Source organism: Triturus cristatus, chromosome 4_1 (assembly GCF_964204655.1).
Source record: "Triturus cristatus chromosome 4_1, aTriCri1.1, whole genome shotgun sequence".
NCBI lineage: Eukaryota > Metazoa > Chordata > Amphibia > Caudata > Salamandridae > Triturus > Triturus cristatus.
This window is the reverse complement of record NC_140585.1, coordinates 1,086,320,094-1,086,343,361: the sequence shown is the minus strand read 5'-3', so window position 1 is coordinate 1,086,343,361 and position 23,268 is coordinate 1,086,320,094. Positions and strand designations below refer to the sequence as shown.

Genomic DNA, 23,268 nt, shown 5'->3' with positions numbered 1-23,268 from the left:
TTCAGAAAAGCCTGATGCTTTGTTCCCTACCGAAACTTTGCTTCACACCAGCTCCGGCCCGGATATTGCTTGCGCCCTCCCCCCTGGCTACGTTATTGTCAAGAGCGATAGAGGCACCGGAAGGGGAGGTGGGATAGCGATTATCTTTAAATCTAAGTATTCTTGCAAGCTGGAACCTCAATCTTTTCCTGACTGCGAAGCTGCTTTATTTAAACTTGCCATATCTCCTCGAATGACTTTATCCGGAATGCTCATTTACCGTCCTCCTGGCACTGCGAGGCAATGGTTATCCTCTTTTCCGGATCTAATTGCCCCTTTTGTTTTACAAGCTGCCAACTTTACAATTTTGGGTGACCTAAATCTTCACCTAGAAGACCCCCTGAACTCCGAAAGTACTACTTTCTTAGCTGATCTTGAAGCTCTTGATTTGACACTCCATAATAAGGGGCTCACACATCAGGCAGGGCATCTACTGGACCCTATTCTGTCTAACCTTCTTCTTGAATGTAACTCTCCCGCTCTTCCCCTAAGTTGGTCAGACCATTTTGCCATTTACTTCCAACTTACTGTCCCTGAAGATACCACGCCTTTTCCTACACATAGTAGTGGGAATACGAGACCATGGCACAAACTAAATTTAGACTTGTTAAACAGCCTTCTTGTGGCGAATTCCCCAGATCTGAACCTCCAGCTCCGATCTCTAAACGTGGCGGTCTCCAATTGGCTATCTACATCTATTAATCTCTGTCTGCCTCTGACACCGAAAGCCAGTTTTTCCCATCGCTCCCTGGCCCCTTGGTTTAAAAATGACCTGAAGATTTTGAAGTCCAAATGTAAGCTTTTGGAAAGAAAATGGCGCAAATTATATGTTCCCAGCTGCAAAGCCGATTATAAGGCCGCCCTTCATATCTATCACTCTGCCTGTAAGGCTGCAAGGGTCACCTTTGTCTCTAACACTATCAACAATTCATAAAACCGTACCCAAGCCCTATTTTCAATGGTCAAAAAATTGGCAGGTGCTAATACTCTTCCTTCATCCCCTGTCCTCGACTCCATTAAATGTAATAACATTGCTAATTTCTTTATTACCAAGGTGGAGACTATATACAGTAACTTAATTACCTCCTGCCCCCTCTAACTCTGATAAACCTCGTTCAGATATTATCTGTATGAACCTACCCCCTGCCACATCAAAAATTTCACATTGGCCCCTCTTTGACGATGGTTCCTTCCTTGACTGCTTAGCTAGGGTAAAATCAGGTTCCCCCCTTGACCCTTTACCGGCTAATATTTTAAAACAAGTATCCAGCTGTCTTAGGAATCATTAAGGTGCTCCTTAACACTTCCTTACGGGAGTCCTGTGTTCCTTCAGATTGGAAACATGCGATGGTGGTTCCCCTCTTAAAAAAGCCCAATGCTGACCCATCTATCCTATCTAATTACCGTCCATTTTCACTCTTACCCGTGTTTTCCAAAATTTTAGAAAAACATGTGAACTTTCAGCTTGCAACTCATATTGAATACTCGGGGTTTTTACATCCATCTCAATCTGGTTTTAGGACCCACTTTTCAACAGAGACCACCTTACTGGGGGTAACTGAAAAGCTGCGCTCCGGTCTGGACCATGGTGAGACTATGGCACTCATCCTATTAGATCTGAGTGCAGCATTCGACACTGTGTCTCACTCTATCCTGTTAAAATCTCTTCAGTCAGCAGGAGTGGAAGGCTCAGCCCTTTTGTGGCTGACCTGCTTTCTCCGTGATCGCACCTTCCAGGTCTTCTCCTCCGGTTCTTCATCCACTTCTCGTTCATCTGCGTATGGAGTTCCCCAGGGGTCCACCCTGAGCCCATTGCTCTTCAACATCTATGTGAGACCCCTTGCGACCATCGTAGAGGATGCTGGCCTCTCCCTGTACTCCTACGCCGATGACACACAAATCATTTTCTCCCTATCTTCTTCTAAAGATGCTCCTGTATCTTCTCTGCAGAGCTGGCTACGTCAAGTATCGGAGTGGATGACCGCCAATTTTTTTAAACTGAACGGGGACAAAACTGAGGTCATTATTCTGGGCAAACTTAAACATCTTTGGAGTCCTCTCCATTGGCCCCAGGAAATGGGTCCATTCCCCCAGCCGGTTGCTCAGGTCCGCAACTGGGGTTTATCATTGACAATCAACTATCCATGCGGCAACAGGCGGTTAGTACCGCTGGCATCTGTTTTTCTATACTCAGGTGGCTACGGAAGATCATCTGGATGCTTCCTGCCTCCACTCAAAAAACTGTAGTCCAGGCTCTTGTTATCTCTCGCCTGGACTACGGCAATGTACTTTATCTGGGAAGCAGTAAGGAACTTTTGAATAAGCTCCAGGTGGTCCAAAATTCTGCGGCCCGCCTTCTTTGTCACGTTCCTAGAAAAACTTCCATCTCTCCTTTCCTCCGTAACTTGCACTGGCTTCGTATTGAAAGCCGTATCAAATTTAAGACCTTATGTCACATTTTCAAAATCAAGCAAGGTTCATCCCCGGCATACTTGCAGGAACTTATTCGCCCTTATGCTCCTCCTCGAGCTCTGCGTTCTTCCACTCTAGGTAACCTAGTACTTCCTAGATTCAAATTGACCAGAATGGGTGGGCGTTCCTTTGCGTGTCTTGGACCTAGACTTTGGAACTCCCTTCCCAACTTCATGAAACAGGAATCTTCTTACTTCAAGTTTCGACTTGACCTTAAAACCTGGCTATTCACTCAGTAATCAGCTCAGTTACTTAGTCTACAATTGTGGACACACTTGCGCCAGGAAACCCTGTCTAGGGTAGCTGTGCGCCATATAAATTTAATTAATAATAATAATAATAATAACACAAACATGTGCCCGCATGCACATACATACACACACTCTCTCTCTCTCTCTCTCTCTCTCTCTCTCCCCCTCTCCTGCTCTCTTTCTCTCTCTCTCCCTCTCACCCTCTCCCTCTCCCTCAACTTGACTCTTCCAATGCTCGATTTAGGTCTGGCATTAGCCAAGACCGTACAATTTTATTAAAATTATATGTATAACGTACTGCCTCAAAGAGCTGTCAGCCAACCCTTCTTCAGCCATAGGCCTGTTATTGTGTCATTAACACTATTCCTCCACCACCCACTACTGCTGGTAGCATGGGCCAGTGGGTTTTCCCACTTCAGTCATTGGCTAAACTCACTGTGTTTGATGGCATTCTGCCCTTTTACAATTTAAAAACTAGTCCCCCTGGTTCCACAATTTCCAAAATGCCCACTAGATCACTGATGTGGGGGTGGTTCCCAGGGGTATGACACTGTTGGGAGCCAAGCCCAGATTTCAATGCAGCGTTTATTATCAATATTTTTTGTTGAAGCGGTAAAGGTGTGGATAGACGTAAAAAAAAAACTAAAAAACAAATGATCTAGACTCTTCCCTCTTCTATCCCTCCACTATTCCTTTCAATCTCAATAACAGACAGAATAACACCGCTCAAATTAATTTCATATTTCCCTATACTAATTCACCACTAATCCTGTTTTGGGTTCCAGAGTAGCGTGACACCCACCAAAAAGCACTTCAACACCTCATCAGGGGTAGCAAGCACTTTTTAAATGCAGACCCTTCCCTCTTCCATCCCTCCACTAGCCTTTTCAATCCAAATGAGAGACTTACATATCCACTGCTCAAATTTATGTACTATTTCACTATACTAATTCACCACTAATCCTTTTTGGATTCCAGAGTAGCGTGCTACTTACCGGAAAAGCGATGTGACGCCTCGTCAGGGGTAGTAAGAGCTATATAAATGCAATTACAATACAATACAATAAGTGGAATAATCACAAGAACCTTAACATACCCAGGGGCTAGAGTTTGAAAGAGAACCCTCCTGTGACTGAAAAAAGTATGTGGTACCCCAAGGATGTATGGGTACACACAGTTCTATCCAGTGCCACGCTGTATGTGTCTGCGCACATAAAAACTTAACATTACCTTTGCTGTGGAATTTTTGCCCAAAAGAGTGACATAGTGTGTTTAGGGTGGAGAGGGTCAGGAAAACTAAGAGTTTTTCCACTTAACTCCCGCAGGACACAGTTCAAACAACGGGACCCTTTTATAGTCTGAGTGTCTGATCCAAGCGCATCATCCACCAGAGTTTTTTTTCCAGTCAACAGCTGCAACTACACTGTGTAATATGGGCTTAGGGAACTCGTTCCAGGAATTCTGCATTGCTACAATTCATTTTGCACTACTTTCCTTCTTACATGATATGGAAGGGAGAAAATCGATGTTGCCCCATTCCATATTACAGAATGTATTTTGAGCCTACGTGTGTAGAAGAGGCACAGATCAGGATGGTGTTCTCAGAGAAAATAGCAGTTCAACCTTTTCCCCCTTGTTCATGCACTTTTAGACATCTGACTGTGCATATTTCGGGTACAGTGGGAAGCAGAAAATACTCAAGCATATATATCCAGAACCCATACATTTAATTACAATCTAAATTTAAATAAAATACACAGCATTATTAACTTTGCTGACAAAGACTCTAGATAAATAATTTTTTTTTTTTATACCAGCCCAAAACCATTGTGAGAACCTGACTGAAGTACAAAAGTGTAGTGAACCCAAGGTTCAATGAATTTCGAAAGCTTGTATCCCTATGAGGCCTATAAGCCTTAGCATGTCACTTGAAAGAGGAGCATAACCACCAAAAAACACCCCTATTCTGGAAGGTAGTTAAAGAAATGGAGGTCTCCAACTAGCCAATAGCTAAACCCACCTACAAATGTTATCTACACTAGTACAGATTTTGCATCATTAATGTGCTATTTTATGATTAGGTCATGCCCCTCTCTACAGGGTAGGTCATGGAGTGGTTGGATGTTTCAGTGTAGTGGTAAAACTGTGGAGAAATATGTGACAATGTGTCTCAAGGGGGTTCATTTAGAAAGGACTCAACAGCCTTCATGCAGTAAATGCAATGGTTAAAAGGGAAGTGCAATTTGAAGTATGGCAATTGTGCATCACTAGAATACAGATCAGTATGTGAGTGGTTGATGGGTGTGCATCACTGGAAATTGATGTCTGTCAGAGTGCAGAGCAAACCTACCCATAAGGCAGTACCAAGGCGCCCACATCAATTGTTGTTATTACATTGCAGTGCATCATAGAAGGCGAAGGGATTAAATGTTTTAATGAACCGGGATAAATGAACTTCTCTGCAGGGATTACAACTGATTATACCTTTTCACAATAAACAGTTGTATTTGCAAGTAGTATGCAGTAAATCTGTCCACATCACACACATTTCAGTGCACACCGGTAAAGATGTGCTCAACCGTGTTTTTCTTCTTGTAGGAGGCATGCACTTTCTCCAAGACACTAATGGTACCTGTACTTGTTGGCAGAGACAAAAATCTGCCAGAGGTAACGTCCTGTCACTTGCAACAAGAACACAAAAGGCATGGTGAATTGAAAAAAAGTTTCATGAAGCCATAGCACAAGATTGCCCTTCCTAGATAAATTAAAAATGGACCAGTATACAACCTGATCATTATCTGTAAATAAAGGAAAAAACAACTATGATGAGACTGAGGCTATGTATATTATGCAGGTGTCACGACAGCGCTCTGCAATATTACAGTGGACTGACATAATGCGTCCTCTTAATACAAAAGTTATGAAGTTGTCAGAAGTCTACTTCCTCTATTCTCTACTTATATGTGGAATCTGGGTGTGAGAGGAAAGGGTATTGTCTTTCCATTAGTCTATATCGTTGGTTTGTGGTGAGAGGCTCTTTGTCTTTCTGGAACATATGATCAGGGGAATGGTAGACCCTGGGTGACCTGATGTCAAACGCATCTTCTTTCTGAATACACGAGTAGACAAGGTGGAAATAAACTCAGGTCTCAAACCAAAAAGGTGGTCATTTGAACTGAAAGGCAATTCCTCCCTATCAAAAATGTCAACCATCCGAAATTACGGACTGCTTGTTCAGTATGGATTTCTAGTGAGATAAAAGGCATTTTAGTATACGTGCAAAATTGAAATACTCAGTTTAAGTCTGACTTTTTATCAGACATTACCTTTCAGTCCTCCATCCCAAGTTTTTTCCAGGATTTTTTGTTCACTCGCCTTTATTTTTTCAAGTCCTTGTCTTTTCCATAGCAGACATTACTGCTATTTAACTTCTGCTTGGTGTTATGCCTTCCTTGGTTCATCGCGTGGTATTCCTGCCTGCCAACCTTCCATCATTGCCAGCTGCATGTTCCATAGATCTTCTACCATAGTTTCCCTCCTGTGTTGTTAATGCTCTTCCCCTTACCTGCATTTTACTGTTGCATTATTTTGGAACACCTGGTGTGTTGCTCTTGCCCAAGCATGTGACAACATCCACTGAGTGACTAACACAATGAGTCAATCTCTCACCAGTATATCCAGAGAAGGAATATGAGCACAGCCATTACTCCACCCCTACACATCCTAGAAGTTGATTGAACAGCCTATGGGCAAATGGTATAGATTTGGTGAGGTGGTATAATTAACAGGAGGCGACAGCATTTTGGAACACAGTAGAACAACCCATTCGCTCCTTGACTAGAGAGAATGGCTTTCCTGGAAACATGGCGAAGCTCTCCAATGAGCTTATAACTCGAGGCTCAACCTTGCAGCCGAGGACTAATGAACTCTACAAGACACAGTCACACTGATTACAACATGGAATGAGGTTCTTCAGAGAAGCACCACATTTGGTTTGATGTCTGACTCCATAGTTCCAGTACAGTGGGCTGCCTAAAAATCAGAGAGATCAGTGGTGATTATCGTAAGCACATTCCTTGAAAATGGTGCATGAACCTAACTGATAGTGGCCTCTTGATGAGGGACAGGAAACTCTGTTGACTGCCTTGGAACCATCCGCTCCCAAATTGAGCTTGCATGCCAACACAGCCTGAGAGAGAAAAATGCCCTTCCCTACTTTCAGCAGTATTGGTGAAGTGATTCTGATGAGCAGCAACAACCACTGAGCCCATTGATTGCTTTATAGCAAAAAGTGACTGGGTGGATGGACCACAGTGCCATATGCTTACTATGTCCTTGCCTCAGAAGAGCCCCCTGCTCCAGCATCTTTAAAGAGAAGGACCTGACGAGCTCTCCCTGTTGAGGGCTTCCAGATTTGGCCCACAGACCTGTTGGTCTTGGTCCTTTTTGCAGGGTCATCCCTGAACCTTTTGCATTCCTCCTAGCCTTTTTTCTGACATGGTGTTGGTGCTTTTAGGTCTATGGTCATTTTAGCACTGCTGTTCAGTGTAAAGCATGTGTGCTCTCTGTGGTAAACATGGTAAGATTGGTCTACACCTGTTTGGCATATTTAATTTACCTGTTAGTCCCTTGTAAAGTGGCATCTCAGATACCCAAGGACAGTAAATTAAATGCTTTGGTGGGCCGGCAGCGCTGATGCGCCACCCACCGAAGTAACCTTTCAAACCTGTCTCAGGCCTCTGCCATTGCAGGGCCTGTGCGCACAGTGTTACTGCCGCTGTGACGTGACACCTAAAGTGTGTGCCACGTCTGTGACCCCCCTTTTACTGCATGTCAGTCACCCCTAAGGTAGGCCCTAGCTAGCCATATGGGCAGGGTGCATTGTAGGTAAAAGGTAGGACATGTACCTTAAGTGTGTGACATGTCCTGGTAGTGACAAACAGCCATTTTGGTTTCACACTGCTGTGAGGCTGCCCTCTCATAGAAATGCATTGGGGATTCCCTGATAAGTGTTTCAGTGGTAATTCCTGCTATGAGAGGAGCAGCGTGGTCAGGTTTGATATGTTTGGAATAGTAATAATAAATGCTGCGCAATGGTGTGCCCAGATTTATTATCACAATTTTAGAAATGCCACTTTAAGAAGTTGGCATTTCTGTGTGCTATGTGTCTGCCTGCCTGATGTGTATTGCATGTCTGGCTCTGGAGTGACAGGGGCTGGTAAGGTGTGTGGCTCCAGGGTGAGTCAGCGCTAGGCTGAATAGAAGATTTGCATTTGGAGTAGTGGGAGGAGTAGTCCCCAGACCCTGAATAGGTATGTGCCTGCCTAGGTGAATGCTGGCTCCGCCCCCGTGTGGTGTGTCTGAGGACCAAGCCCCATATCACAAAGGAGGGTGGAAGCCTGGTAAACATAGTGCTTCAACACCCCCCAGAACCAGTTGAGGCTGGTTCCCCAAGCCCTGTGCCAGGGCAGAACAAAGGGAAAATGTACTATAAGTACTAGGGCTTGACCCCATGAATGGGTGCTTCCTTGTACTGTTGTAGGGTGCTGCTTGCTGGGTCCCAGGAGGATCTGCCACAAGGGACTGCCCCTCTGCTGGAGGGCCCTGTGAGCTGGCCTGCCTGGGCCCAGCTGTGCCCCTCTACATTTCTGGCTTCTAGCACCTCATGAGCGCTTCACCGTTCGTCTTGGTTGCCCCTGTCTGCAGGAGTGAAGCGGGAGCCCACCCCGCTGTTGTGTGACCAGCGTTTTACACTGCATTCCAAGGAAACCCCGGCATGGAGATTCACCCCTGCTTTGAGAAGAAGCGGGAGCCTACCCCGCATTTTTGTGTTTCCTTCAAGAAGCTGAGCGGGAGTCCACCCCACATTTGTGTGTTGCCCAGGGGCTGACGCCTCAGGAGCAGCGCCCCAGGACGAAACCGCTGCCACCAGCGACCCGGAAGCCAGGCGCCTGCTGCCTGACTGTGAGCAGAGCCAATCGAAGGAAGCAGACGGCCGGCCAAAGAGCAGGCAGCATGACGCAGTAATCAGACAGACCATGTATGTAGGAAGGCGGGGCCCTCATGTGCCGGTGGGAGTCCCGCATGTGGCCTAAAGGAGTCATAGTCTTGCGGGCTCCATTTCCGCCTCAAGAAGAGAGAGAGGCAAGTCCCCGGGGATTGATGGCCCCTGTGGGGAGACCGGAGCAGATCCAGAGAGGTCCTGTGAGCGGGACCTACAGAGCACAACGTGGTGCCTAAACTCCGGCCTGAGGAGAAGACCGGAGGTGTCTACAAGGAGCCCCGGTGAGTAGGTGCTGAACGGAGAGCATTGTTGGTGCCCCCAGAGCACGGTGGGTGCCAGTGTTCGTGCTCTGCCACAGATGCACCGTGAGAGTGCGGGAAGCTGCCCCGAAGGGGCAGTTCTATTTAGAAGTCCCGGAGTGGGGCTTCCACTGCACGGTTGGTGCCAGTGCTCATTTTTACTCCAACTGCACCGCAAGAGCGCGGGCAGCTGCAACAAGGGGCCATGTTTATTTTTACCTAAAGGAAGTAGTGAGATACACTCCCTTGCACCTAGCGCATTGCGCACCTTGGTATTGCTGCTTTGGCGGCCAGAGGGCTACTTGGGAGGCCCTATAATTGCAAGCCCTGACATTTGGGACAAAGGGCATTTGAGCTCCAGAGAAGGCCAGTTAGCCTGGGGCCATTTTGAGTACCTGTGTGTACGGATAGGGTGCAAGGCCCTAAAATAGTGCATAATGTGTTTGTGCTAAAGGTGATGTATGCACCTGGGGAGTGTTACTACAGTGCACTCCTAACTGTGATTTATGCATAATGTGTTTATGCCTAATGTGATGGAGAAATAATGCGTTTATGTTGCTAGTGATATTGCTGAGCTCATCATTGTACCAGTAGTTACTGGTTGTGTTATTTTTACTACTTGTGCTTTGTGATGGTTCTGACAGTGGCCCGATTGGCCCTGTCATGTGGATAATCCCCTGTGAATTACTACCTGGTGCCAGTTGGCACAGTGTAAATGTGTGGTTATGATCTAATGTGTTTTGGATAATACAAAGGCTATTTTTTATATAACCTTGTGTGGAGTTTCTTTTGTGATGTGCCTAGTGTGTTGCTGCTGTGTGTGTGTTGCGCAAAAGCTTTACACATTGCCTCTGGGATAAGCCTGAATGCTCGTGCCAAGTAACTAAGGGGGTGAGCAGGGGTAAACTTCAGCGTGTAACTCCCTTGCCCTGACTAGAGTGGTGGTTTCTGCCTGGCTTAGGCACATGCCCTAGCCAACCAGAAATCCCATTTCCAACAGTGGGCATCCACTTTTATCAGTCAAACGTCATCCTTCATCTTGTTTCCTCCATTGCAAACTTCAAAGAAATGTCAAATTATGTCTTCAGCATAACAACAGCATCTACCAACAGAATGTGTGCATTACACTGCATAATGTCTAAGTATTCAACAGCTTAATAAAATCAGCCTCACAAAATGTAATGCCAAGTGGGTAAACTATGAAGCATAGAGGTTGCAATCTGGGTGTGAGCTGGGACTAAGCTCCTAGTAAATCGAAGTAATCTAATTGCTGATAGGTAAGCAGGTTTTCCTTAGGATTCCTGAGCTTACCAATCGTTTGACACAAGCAGCAAGGTCTGTTTCAGAGAAAATTGCATGTGGCATACAAACAGCAATAACAAAAACAAATAACCAATAAACAGGTCAAATATTCCCAAATAAATGTATTTAAAATTGAAGAAATAATGCATTAAATCTAATATCTGTATCATGATCATTTACAAACTGGTTCTTTTTTTAATCAAAATTTAATCTTTGGGTATAGAGTTAAACTGAACACCAAACTGGTTCTGATTCACAAACATGGCAACCAGTGAGCAGAAGTGCATTACCTTTTTTGGTGTGGCAATAGAACAATTAACTCAGAAAGATTGTATTTATATAGAATTTGTTTTAAAAAGTGTGTTTGTTCTTCAAAAATAGGAACTGTTGTGTAGTAGTAACCGTTCTTGTTTCAAAAGTAGCTGATGGAAAAATATCCAGATCTTCTCAAGAAGTTCTTCAGACACCAGTCCATAGTTTCCATTTACAGGGGCATCCCGCAAGTTTAGGTATTCCAGTTGTGAAAAGTCTTTTCAAGCCTCCTGGTCAGGTCCGCTGCCAAATGTCACCTGCCACTGCTTTCACGGTTTTCTTCCAAATGGACACAACAAATTCAGTATTCTGGATATTCCAAATCCTCCCAACCTTTTTAGAAAAGTTCTATCAGCAGGCAGGCTCTAGTCATAAGTATCTAAACACTTTTGTCCTTTTAATCGTGAGGATGATAGCTTTATTTGCCAAGAAGTAGTGGCCAGGTCCAGACATTCAGGAAAAAGCAGTAGACAAATCTCCACTGTTTTTTACCAGGTTGATAGGAATTCTACACACACAACCGGAATTCTCTCTTTTTCTGTTCAATGTATTTCTCTGCCTTATGTGAGACTGCAACAGTTTTTTACATGGCTCCACAGCTGAGATTAGTTAAAGTTCATGAGCACATCGGTGTGGCCCAGTTGCTGTCTCACCAAGTGCTGTAGGTTTTTTCTTTCTCTCCTAAATGTTCCCAAAGCAAGCCCACTCCAGCACCACGAGGGTCAATGAACAATCCAACTGTTTCCGCAACATGGGCACAAGCACACCTTTATGACTCCAGTGTCTCTTTCTCTCAAATGAAAGTTAAATTAAATCTATTGACAAACCCATGTGGCTAATAAGATTTTTTCACTGACAGAAAGGACACTGCCAGAGAACACTTTGAAGTTTTTCAGTTTCCCACCTCTTCAAGGAGATATTGTGGTGTGCAAACTAGTCATCTCAAAGCTACACAAAGAGACTAAGCAACCAAGATTTGGCTGTTCCACCTTTAGTCAGGTGTGACTTTACAGGATTGTTAGCAATGTAGATAAAAAAAATCCAATGTGTCTGTTGACTTTACAGATATTCTGTGAAAATGTTGTGTCTATGTATTTCGTAGCAGAAGAAAGTTAATATAGGTTTTCAGCCCAAATTGATGTTTAAAAACACTGCAGCATGGCTGGCTACATGAATTTGTACAAACCATGCCCACTTATGTTATCTCCTTGGATGCAAGTAGTGCAACATTTTACTTTTAAGATTCACATAGTAAGCAAATATGCCTAACTTTCTAATTTACATTTGTAAATTACTTACAGAGTTGAAAATCTGGCGCTTTAAATGCAAGAATGGCTATACATTTTCTTTTTCACACGGGGCTATTTTGGGGTGCTACATGGCAGTGTTAAACACATGTTGCAGGTTAGCCATTTCCTAATAACTGCATATTGGAGCAGGTATTAGAAACTGAAAAGGCGAGGACAGGCTTTTTACTGAAAATCGCTTTTTCCAATTGGATGAATCATTATTTCCTAGGCTAATGTTTTGATACTCTTCTCACTTGTTTTAATGAGCAGATCGTTGGTCTGAAAAAGGCTTCAACGTTTATTCTAACAAATATGTTTTTCCAAATAAGATTTTTGAGAGAAAATTGTGGAAAGTGTGTAATTTTGTGATGAGAATTGGAGTGTCTGTGGGATGGGGTTAGCTAATTTATTTTAATACAATGAAACTGCACCATCGTTCCATTTCTTTGTAAATATGCTTAAACATTTCACTTAGGGGGAGCAAAAGTTAGGCAACTATCTTCAGAAATATCCTATCCTGTATTGTAGGATAGAGGTAACGCACACCGCCTTTAGCTTCAGGAAATAGGGTGGAGAACATAAGGATAGACTGATATTTGCACAAGGTGTGATTGTGACTACAGTACTCTAGCTAAGAAAACAAAGGCAGGGGAAAACATATTGTACAAATTGGGAAATCCATAAATCCTTCAAAAATAGTTACTCAGGTTTAGTACCAACTGTTCTTGTTTCAAAAGCTTACCAGCCTGAAACAATTACAGATGTTTTTTCAACTATTGTTGAGGGAGTGGGACTACAACCACCCTGTGGTTTGACAGAGAGGCACATTTAACCTATACCACCCAGTTAAGAACTCCCATGAATACCAGAAAGAATGTTGAAATCGAGGACTTTGGGGTCTGTGAGGAAACACAGAAGAGCAAGCAGGAGTTCAAGGATTTCTTAAGGGAAAAAAAGTCATGGATGATACAAATTTGAGTAGATTAATTGACAGTCAATGAACATCAAGAGGCAATGGTAGTCAGTCATAAGTGCTCTTTAGGAAGATTATTGTATGCAGGAAGCAGATTGGTTGATCCACATATATAACTTTTATAGAGAACTGACAGCCTCAGCCCAACAGGTTATGAATACTGTGGCATTTAGAGTAGATGATGGTAAGGTAAAAGAGTATCACCCTTTATTTAGGAGCGCAGGTTAAAATGGTCTTTCTTCTAAATACCAATGTGAAAGGATGATCACATTTTTGGCAAGCGTTCTTAATGCTAGTGATGAAGGGGTGGGGGCACGGGGTTTAGATAAAAATCTAGTACTCTGGGGTTCAATCCAGGTTCAATGTCCTAAAGAAAACCTATTGCCCCAGTTCAACATATCAGATGTTTATTCTTATGGATCCATGCCGCAAAATATTTGGAAAGCAGTTGTTAAAAGCAGTAGGTTTGTGCTCACTCCGGAGTTTATCTCAGTTTCCAGTACTGTCATATAAATTTGATTTAATTACCAAAAACTTGAAACAATTAAATATTGGTGTAAAAATAAAGAATACCGAAATGGTGGTTCTTCACATGCCAGTATGTTGGCACACTAAAAGGACTACAGTAGTAGTTTTAAATTGTTGTAAATATCTTGGTTTATAGTTAAACAGTGAAGTAAAATAGACCACTCAACTGGAGTCAAAATTAAATATAGCAGGTTCGGTTATGAATTCTTTTGGAAAAGGAACAATACTAAGCCATGTAATGGTTATTTCCCAGGTCAGGGCTATGCATTCTTTATTCTACTAGACACAGGTATGTTCATCATTATCGGGAGAAAACTGTCTAAAATACAATCAAATTTCTTAACAACATATCCTTGCCAGAATCATTCAACAACTCCACATGTAACTATGGTGATAGTCAACCCATGATCATCCTGTACTAGGACCTGTCTGATCCAGTTTTGGTTTTGGTTTGATGTCAAGAATGCAAGCCTCTCAACATTTTTGGCGATGGTACTAGAAGAAATAAAAATCCAATCACGGGAGGATGGTGAAGGGTAAATTATTGAATGATAGTCTAGGATGATTAGAATACCCTTCTATAGTCTATATGATCCTGATTCAAAAAGGTATACTTACACGTTTGTATATGTTTACAATTTTTTAGGGAATTCACAAGAGTACGTTTATGACTGCGTAGCCTTCACACCTGAGGCAGAAAACTCCACACATAAAAAGATAGGACAGGCCTATCTTTTTACGTGCAAAGTTCTCAGCCCCAACTGTGGAGTCTCCGCAGTCAAAAAAGTTATATTAATTTTGAGTTTGTGAATACCAAAAATATATATAGTAAACTTACACAATAGTGCAAGCATGCCTTTGTGACCACGCCTCCAGTCTCTGCTAAGTTAGTGGCCGTTTCAATGGAAAATGTCCTGTCTGTAAATGAGAATACGCTGCCACACGATGCTTTAGTTACATTCAAAATCTGCCACTCTACGTGTCCACTAATGGTAAGTGGGTCATGAATGTTTGCCATTCTAAAAAGTTGGTTGTAGTTCTAAAAGGATTGGAAACCACTGTTCTAAATAATTAGAAAAAAAAATTGGAAGATGGAGGTATCAGCATTTGTGTAAGGAAGAACTAGTGGACAAACCCACCCTGATGAAATAATATCCAATGCATTAGCCATTTACTGTCTCAGATAATGTCCTTAGTAGACTTACTAAATAAGGAAATTCCTACCTTGAAAATGGTCAAAGACGTCCTCCTCCCAAAGCCTGAGTAAACCATTTCCAGGGTGGAAAAGGGAGCTAATAGGCTATTCAGGGCAATCCAGAATATGATTCATTTGGATCACAGTGTGTCATCCCAGGGCATATCATTAATATAGAAGCCCTTAATAACAAGATGGTGGAACTCATAAAAGTTCACTCACAGGGGTGCATCTAATACCTCGATGGCCACCCCCATTGAGAGATCCATGCTTCCATGGTTAATGACATAGCACTCTCCTCCTGAGTCACACATGGCTGGGTCACTTTATCGATAATCCCACTCTGACCAAGACAGAAAGCTATGTCTGTGCTTCTGTCAGACAGATTGGGGTGTCCGGCAATTGATGCCCCATGGAGTTGCACTGGGGGAAGCTGAACCAAGAAGGGTTTGCACAGGAAGGAGCCTGGTTCAGGACAGCCCTCAGTTATGAAGGCGTTGCAGTCAGACACCTGAATAGGGAGAAGACCCTGTGCCCCAATTTCCATCCATTCAAAGTAACCACCAGCACACACACAGTTACTGGTTGGACCATAATTCACTCCATTTGGTTGGGCCATATTGTCTGCTGGCGTAATGGGAAAACAGTACAGTGCAGAGAGCTAGTCTGGTTACACAACAATTCACCATCTCTAGAAATCTCGTGAGAGTTCCTGGCAGCCATCTTTGTTGAGGAAGAATGCCTCACACGACATTAACTCAATGAACACACTCTGCAGTTACCTTTGATTTAATGATCTGATGGAATAGTTTATTTTCTGAAGCTTTTTTATTTAAATCGTTCTAATGTAAACTAATCCTATGCCATTTGCATCTGTTTATAAGGGATCCTCTTTGTAACTGTTATTATGCAAATTGGTTTTATGCAGTCTGAAACGGATTCATTAAATGGGTTCAGACACTCTGGTTATTGTTTGCGCTATAAACAAACTGCAAAATTGACAAAGATAATAATGGGTCATTTTCAAGATTGGCTATAGATTTGTTAAAGGCCTGTATCGCAGAACTTTACGTTCTGTGCCCGTTTGTTTCACCACATATACTAAGTGTATAACTCAAGGAGACAATCTGTTTTCTGCATTTTGTTTGCCTGTTTATAAATATACCATGTTTTTCAATATTTTCTAACATTGCCATGATGTATTGATTATAATTGTATTACTTCTTACGCTCATTTACAAGTACCGTTTGTGTTTCTTTCTAGATCAAGTACACAGGCACTTGCGCCAGCGCGGGGTGGAATATTTGCAGTTCGCCTTTCGTTGGATGAATAACTTGCTGATGAGAGAAGTCCCCCTGCGGTGCACCATAAGGCTCTGGGATACATACCAGGTGAGCTCTTTCATTGGTGCCTGAATGACTCCAAGTTTACACACACTTTGTCCCCTAATTCCACTAGATTCTGATTGTTTTGCTTTATGATAATATTACTTTGCCAATGTTGCACACCAAATAATTGTAAAGTGGGTACAAGGGCACAGGTCTGTACTTCCTCAGAGGATGGGAACTCTCCAATGATGTACTGCATGTAATGATGATGTAGGAATCCTTTTTCTGCCGAGATATCCCATGTCGTTGCATTTACTACAGGAGCAGAGGTGGGCAAGCTTTCAAATTAATAGAGAGAGACAAGCCAAGAGTCCAGGTTGGCTTTAAAAGCCTATGTACGACCCCACATATGAAAGTGTTTGGCACTTAAATTGTCCAACAACCGTCATATAAAAATATGATAAAGTCATTTCAAAATTCCAAAAGGTGTATTTCTTTATCGTGCGGAAACATTTTACCTTCCTACACCGTCATGATCCTGTTTTCTGCTGTGTCAGCTTTACCCGAGGGCCGCGATTTTTTTCGTGTCTTCAGCGAATACATTGACTTGAAAAATCTCCAAGTGAATGCATGTGTTGCAAGCAGCAGAGGTCAGAAACACGGGGCAGTAATTGCCTGTTTTCGCTGCCTGTCTAGCATAAATTTGCCATATACTTCAAAGCACCTACATTTTTGTTGTTCTGTGGTCTAATTTTACCTTTGCCCTTAAATCAATGAGGGATTTTCCCCTGATTTTTCCTTAGTTGGGCGCTACTTGAGTTATAGCGGGCCTTTCCTGCACTGAACTGGCAATTCTGTAGCTTGACTTACACTGATGGATTTCACAGAAAATGTGTACATCCACACGTCACAGGACAAAGAATTGCACGGATGCATGCGTTTTTGGTGGTTCCTGAAACAATACTGAAATACTAACAGAAATCTATGAAAACCTTAGTTTTCAAAGTGTACTTCGAGGCCACAATGCATACTCCAGTGGAGTGGAATTTCCACATAACAGAAATCCACACGAGCACACAGGGCAGAATTGTGGTAATGCACGTTATGACAGTGCAGTGTTTCTTCATGGATACAACATTTATCGCGGTTGAAAAATCCCCTTCCCACCCGCTCTCACAAAACCTCATTCATTACTGTGTGTTGACTGACGTTTTGCTCAGAAAACGCACACAAGCACCCATTTGCCTCGTCTAGTTTGATTGTTGTTGCAATGGAACAATGACAAAACTGTCAGATTGTCTTCAGTACAAAATTAGATCCATGGGCAGACAAACCCACTGACCCCAATCCGAATCAGAATCTGGTTGAGAGAAGGTCACGCTTAGTTCCTCATCACAAGTGGCTCAGAAAATTGAAAATTGCAAGCCCTGTGCTAGGCCCTGTTCATGCAGGGATCACAATTATAAATGTTTTGTAGTTTATCACACCCAGTAATTACCATTGCCATGTTGGACAAGGATCGCAATCTTCATTACATTTTTGCAGGTCTAACCTACTGAAATTTAAAGAGGGGAAATATGCCTTGCAGATTTTGGTGCGTCAAGTCCTATTTTGAGGGCAAACTTGTAATAGGTCATAATTAATGCACACAGTACATTCTATACACATTGATGTTAGTTTTTATCAGGTGCGAAAATTATCGCATCAAACCCAAGGCCACTCATAATGATGGCCTCGATGTAGATGTCTAGGGGAGTCCATGTAAAGTTAGGGAAAATGAAAAAGGGTTACAAAATCTTGTTTTTGATAATTTATTTTTACAAAATGGGGATGAAAAGGTGGGCCAGTGTGTGAGTGCTTGACTGGACTGATGTGGAGAGTTTGTCCCACAGTAGAATGTTACATTCCCGCTTCAAAGCTGTCCTGGAGCCAGGATTCTGTCCAATTAAGAAATAATCTCAGCCTGTTTCTGAGACCAGAAGTTAAAATCCGCAATAGAAGGGTCCTTCCCACTCTGGAAATCTTCAGACTGGTCTCCAGAGCGTGTCAAGGTCTCTCACTTTTACTGTACCTGAAAGAGGTTCATATACATAAAGTCTCTCTTCTTCTAAACCCTAAAGCTAGCAGACCCTCAGTCCTCTTCACACTTGAGGCCGGCAGGCATGGAATACATGGCAGGGTGATAACTCAACTCTTAGACATTCCTATCCATGGAGACTATTGGAAAAAGTAAAAAAAATATCTTCTTGCCCAAGCAGAGAGGGAGAGCAATAATTTATTTTAGTTTTTATTGAATTTTTTTTACATGGCTAAATTCTATGTGTCTGTAGGGAATGATCATCTTTTTTGTGGTGTACCTACAGATATGTTTTCCTTTCTTATTTTTTGCTGACAGGAACTCTGGACGCTTTTCCCCAGCTGACCAGTGTTAAAGTGCCCATGCTGCTCCTTTCAATGTGATTACATCGATATACTCCAAATTAGCCGTTCTAACTTACCTATAAGTTCCCTATATATGATACAAAGTGTACCCAGGGCCTTTAAGGTAGATATCACTAGTGACTGCATTACCTATTGTGCTTTCCACCACAGTGACAGTGTAAAACATGGCTTCATGCCTACCATTGCAGCCTGACTAAAGAGGCTATTAAACTGCAGTTTGACCTGTCAAAATAAAGCTTTTAGATAGGTATAACTCTTCCTCTTACATATTAATTAATCGCCAAAAGTAGGTCAGTCTCTCCAAAAGGTAGGGTGCATGGTATTTTAAAGTAAGACATGTAGAAATTTAATATGAAGCATGTCCTTACAGTGAAAAAACCCAGGAGCTATGTTTACTGTAGCAAGGCTGGCTGTTACATAGGAAAACACAGGGAGTCAATATTACATTTGATAATATTATCTTCAGCCAGAAACACCTAGAAATTTCATTCTTGAACTCTTTGTAATATTTGTTAAAAGCCCATTTAACTGGTAAATTCAGATTTTTAATAAATACTAAGGTAAAGGTACTTTTAGCACTAGTTAGAAGTGACACTGGAGGGATCTCTGGGTAACCTGCAAGACGCCAGACTTCTACTTCGGGGAGGCCGGCTGCTGCCACTTAATTTATTCGATAATTTTCAAAACCTACTGTTCTGTTCTAAACTATTTTAAACTTCACTCTCGCAACATTTTAACTTCATTCACGCTGGTTTTTTATTGCGCGTAGACGCTTGCTTGCTTGTGGTATTGCTTGCTTTTAACATTGCTAAATGCTTTTGAAATTTAGTTGTAGTCACTGAAATGTTGCACACTTGGTCCCACCTACCTGCAGTCCTTGCCTTGGTCCGCCACGGCTGTTGTGCCGTTTGAGCGGAGGGCGGGACTGCATTCCATTGGCAACACCTGATTCTGCCCTTACTTCCGGTCCGGAAGTCGACGGCTGGCGCTCTATCTTTCGTGCATTCCTGCTCTATATCAGCCATATGCTGCAGCAGATGCGCAGCGGGTGCACTGCTGGCACGCCAAAGGTGTGCCAAAGGCAAGCCTGTCTGTGCCTGTCCGCGCACGATCCACGCACAGCACCAGCCATAATGCCGGTTTTGCGCATGACAGCACAATTAGCTCTCCAATACGGTACACCAGGGAAGCCCTTCTGCACCTTAAAACCACAGGTAAATGCAGCCTGAGTGCTCCACATGATCCATGCCAGATCCAAGGAGAAACAAGATGCCCCTACTGCACCACTGTGCTCCATAGCCTCCCTCTATCTCAAGTAAGGCGCAGGCATTCCAAGCAAATAAATTTGAACAATAATCAGAATACAACCCACTGCTTACTTATTAATACAAGATCTCTCATCAAAAACGTCCTAGCATTTCATGATTTTATGGAGGAGCATACTATTGACATAGCCTTTATAACGGAGAGCTGGGCCGAGCCCTCATCTGAACCTGATCTCTTCGGAGCCCTCCCAGATGTCTTTAATATTTACAGGATAGACAGAATTGGGAAAAGATTGAGGGGTGTATTGCACTGATAGCCAGATATACTCTCAATATTAAGTTCAATACAATCTCAGACTTCACCGAAGGAGAAGTAGCCAGATTTAAAATTAAATTTGATGATCACAGCACTTTTAATGGTTCTCTTATCTACCGCCCACCATTAGCCAAGGCCAACTTTTTAAACTCCATCGGCCAGCTAGTAGAACCCAAAGCAAAGCTATCCAAATATACCCTCCTTGGTGATTTTAAATTTCATCTTGAAAACTCCACGGACACAGATACAGAGGTCCTCCTAGACTATATGGCCAGTGTAGGGCTTAATCAACTAGTCAAAGAATCGACCCTCTCGGCAGTGCACTGCTTGGATGGAATCTTTTCTGACCATCCTAACCTTCTTTGGAACAAAACGGTGCCACTTATCTAGTCAGATCATAGAGCAGTGCTAATTAAAATCTACCTACCTCTTAAAAAGTCCACAGGCCTGTCCAAGAAAGCTTTTGGCCATGGCATAAAATTAAGAAAGACGAACTTAGTAAGACATTACTAGGTTCGCATAACTCTACCCCGGTAAACCTCGATGAGGCAGTATCAAATTATCACTCCTGGATACACCATGCGGGATATGAATTAGTCCCTCTAACCACACGGTACCCAACCAGGCACTCCGAGCCCTGGTTTAATAAATCCTTTTAAGAACAAAAACAGACATGTAGAAAACTAGAAAGGAAATGGAGACTAGCCGACAATGATCAAATAAAATCAGAATATAAACAGCTATGCAAATCTACAAACAGCTCATTGTTAAAGCCAAACCGGACTTCATTAAAGAAAGTATTGAAGCATCTAAGGGCTGTGCTAAAAAACTGTTTGCTACAGTAAATAAAACTCTCCAAGCTCCCCGAAATTCAAAGCCAGGGTAATAGCCAGCAATTTTGCAACAGGCTAGCAAATGCCTTTCAATTTAAAGTCAACTAAGTTTTCGGCAGCTTTATTCCCCAAGTCAATTCATCTGCACTAACAGAGAAGAATTCCAGTGCAAACACATCCCAGCATATCACCATTGCCAGTCCTCCCACCACCATTTTATCTACGTTTTCACCAATCACCCTTGATTGCACTATTGAGCTGATCTCCCTAGTAAAATCAGGATCACCCTCAGATCCCTGTCCCCTTAAAATTGTGCATCTAGTCCCAGAAATCGTGGGACAGGTCTTTTGGCCTATCTTTAACACCATGATTTCCTCAGGAGCCTTCCCTACTGAATGGAAAAAAGCATCTATTTTGCCTCTCTTGAAAAAGCCAAAATTGAACCCAGACGATCCTTCCAACTACAGACCGATCTCCAGGATACCGTTCCTAGCCAAAATCATAGAAAAATATCTACAGGAGGAATTGTCCACCTTCCTCATGGGAGGCGATATCCTAAACCACTCACAATTTGGGCTCCGGGCCCACCACAGTACGGAACTAGCCCTAATTACAGCCATAGACGAATTTAGGATAACCCTCGACAAAGGTGGAAGTGCTGCCCTGATACTTTTAGACCTGTCAGCGGCATTCAACACCGTTTATCATGACATGCTGGTCGATCGTCTTGCCTCACTGGGATTAAGAGATAAAGAACTCCTTCCACTCAAATCATTCCTGTCTAACAGGACACAGTCTGTAGCACTTGACCTGTTTGTCTCCCCAGACTTTACATTGCCCTGTGGAGTGCCTCAGGGCTCGTCATTGAGCCCTACTCTTTTCAATCTCTACGTCACTCCATTGGCCAAATTGATAAAAACATTTGGATTTACGCTGGTGTCATATGCGGACGACACGCAAATCATAGTGTCTATTAATAGTTCCTCCGCTGACACCGCGTCTCGGTTTAAAAACTGTATAAGTCATATTGGGAATTGGATGCAGACAAATTGTCTTAAGCTCAATGCCTCAAAAACAAAGGTCATGCTTTTTGGCAATACACCCATTGTGTGGTCAGACAGTTGGTGGCCAAGTCACATGGGCCCTCTCCCGGTACCAGCTGATAAGGTTAAGAACCTGGGATTTCTGTTTGATGCCAAGCTCTCCTTTGAGCCCCAGATTACCATACAACAGCAACCTGCTTTTTCATCCTCAAAACTTTGAGGAAGATATTGCCGCTCATCCCTTGTGAGCTCAGGAAAATAGTAGTCACAGCCTAGATTTGTTCCAGACTAGATTACTGCAACACCCTTCTGACCAGTGCAAGCAAACGTAGTCTACAAAAATTGCAGACTACCCAAAACGCCGCTGCTAAAGTTCTGCTTGGGCTTCCTCGTCTTGCCTCAGCTTCCAAGGCTCTCGCAGAACTACACTGGCTGCCTATTAACAAGCGCATCCAGTTCAAAGCCTTGTGCATCACATTTAATGCAATACACGGCACAGGCCCACTACAACTATCACAACCTCTTAAACCCTACATCCCAGGCAGATCACTAAGATCTGCCAATAGTGGAAGATCTCAAGAGCAAAATGGGGAGGAAAATGCTTCTCCTATACTACCACTAAACCCTGGAACTCCTTGCCCACTTCCCTGAAAAACGAACACAATCTGCTACAATTCAGGAAGCGCTTCAAAACCTGGCTCTACCAGTAACACTTCTCTGTGAACAATTGCCTCCTAGTGTTTTAGCGCCTAGATACCTCCGGGTCATGTTGCGCTTTAGAAATTCTTCATTTCATTTCATTAGAAAGTTGATAGTTACCTTTTCCCTGTCTAAACTCCTGGAGACTAATTTTCATAAGCCTCCAGCTGCAGCTCTCAATTTTATAATGCGTTTCTTCAATAGATATAGAGAAAAAAACCAGCCGACACGTGTTTCGTCATGCGGGAAACATCCCGTGACTCTTCAGGGCTGTAGAAGAATAATCATGGCTGTAAATGTGGAAGACGAGACGAACCCATCCACTTCTACCGCACGCTACGGTCTACCCGTAGGACAGACACACACGTCCTCCTACCCTATCATGGATGCATACCTTTAGATTTGTCACTCATTATTCCTCCCTTCTGTTTTCGTGGCATTACCACGCACCGTCTATTTTACCCGTCTCATCGACTGAACTCACACGTTTCCTGTCCTTGATCACCATATTTACAGCCATGACGAAACACGTGTCGGCTGGTTTTTTCCTCTATATCTATTGAAGAAACGCATTATAAAATTTCATTTGAAAGACATTTTCCTGGTGTTGACCTTAACATTTTGTACAAACAACGAGTCCAAACGATGGTTTTACACCATTAACTTACATCCTGAGAA

General features: G+C 42.9%; 1 protein-coding gene across 1 annotated transcript in view; it reads left to right on the top strand.

Moving 5' to 3' along the window:
* The window catches only part of TBC1D22A (TBC1 domain family member 22A), a 1,683,159-nt gene that overhangs the window by 1,098,625 nt on the left and 561,266 nt on the right, over nucleotides 1–23,268 (top strand). Inside the window, exon 11 of the mRNA XM_085654063.1 lies at nucleotides 15,928–16,055. Coding sequence (XP_085510189.1) covers nucleotides 15,928–16,055 — 128 coding nt within the window. The remainder of the gene's footprint in view (nucleotides 1–15,927; nucleotides 16,056–23,268) is intronic.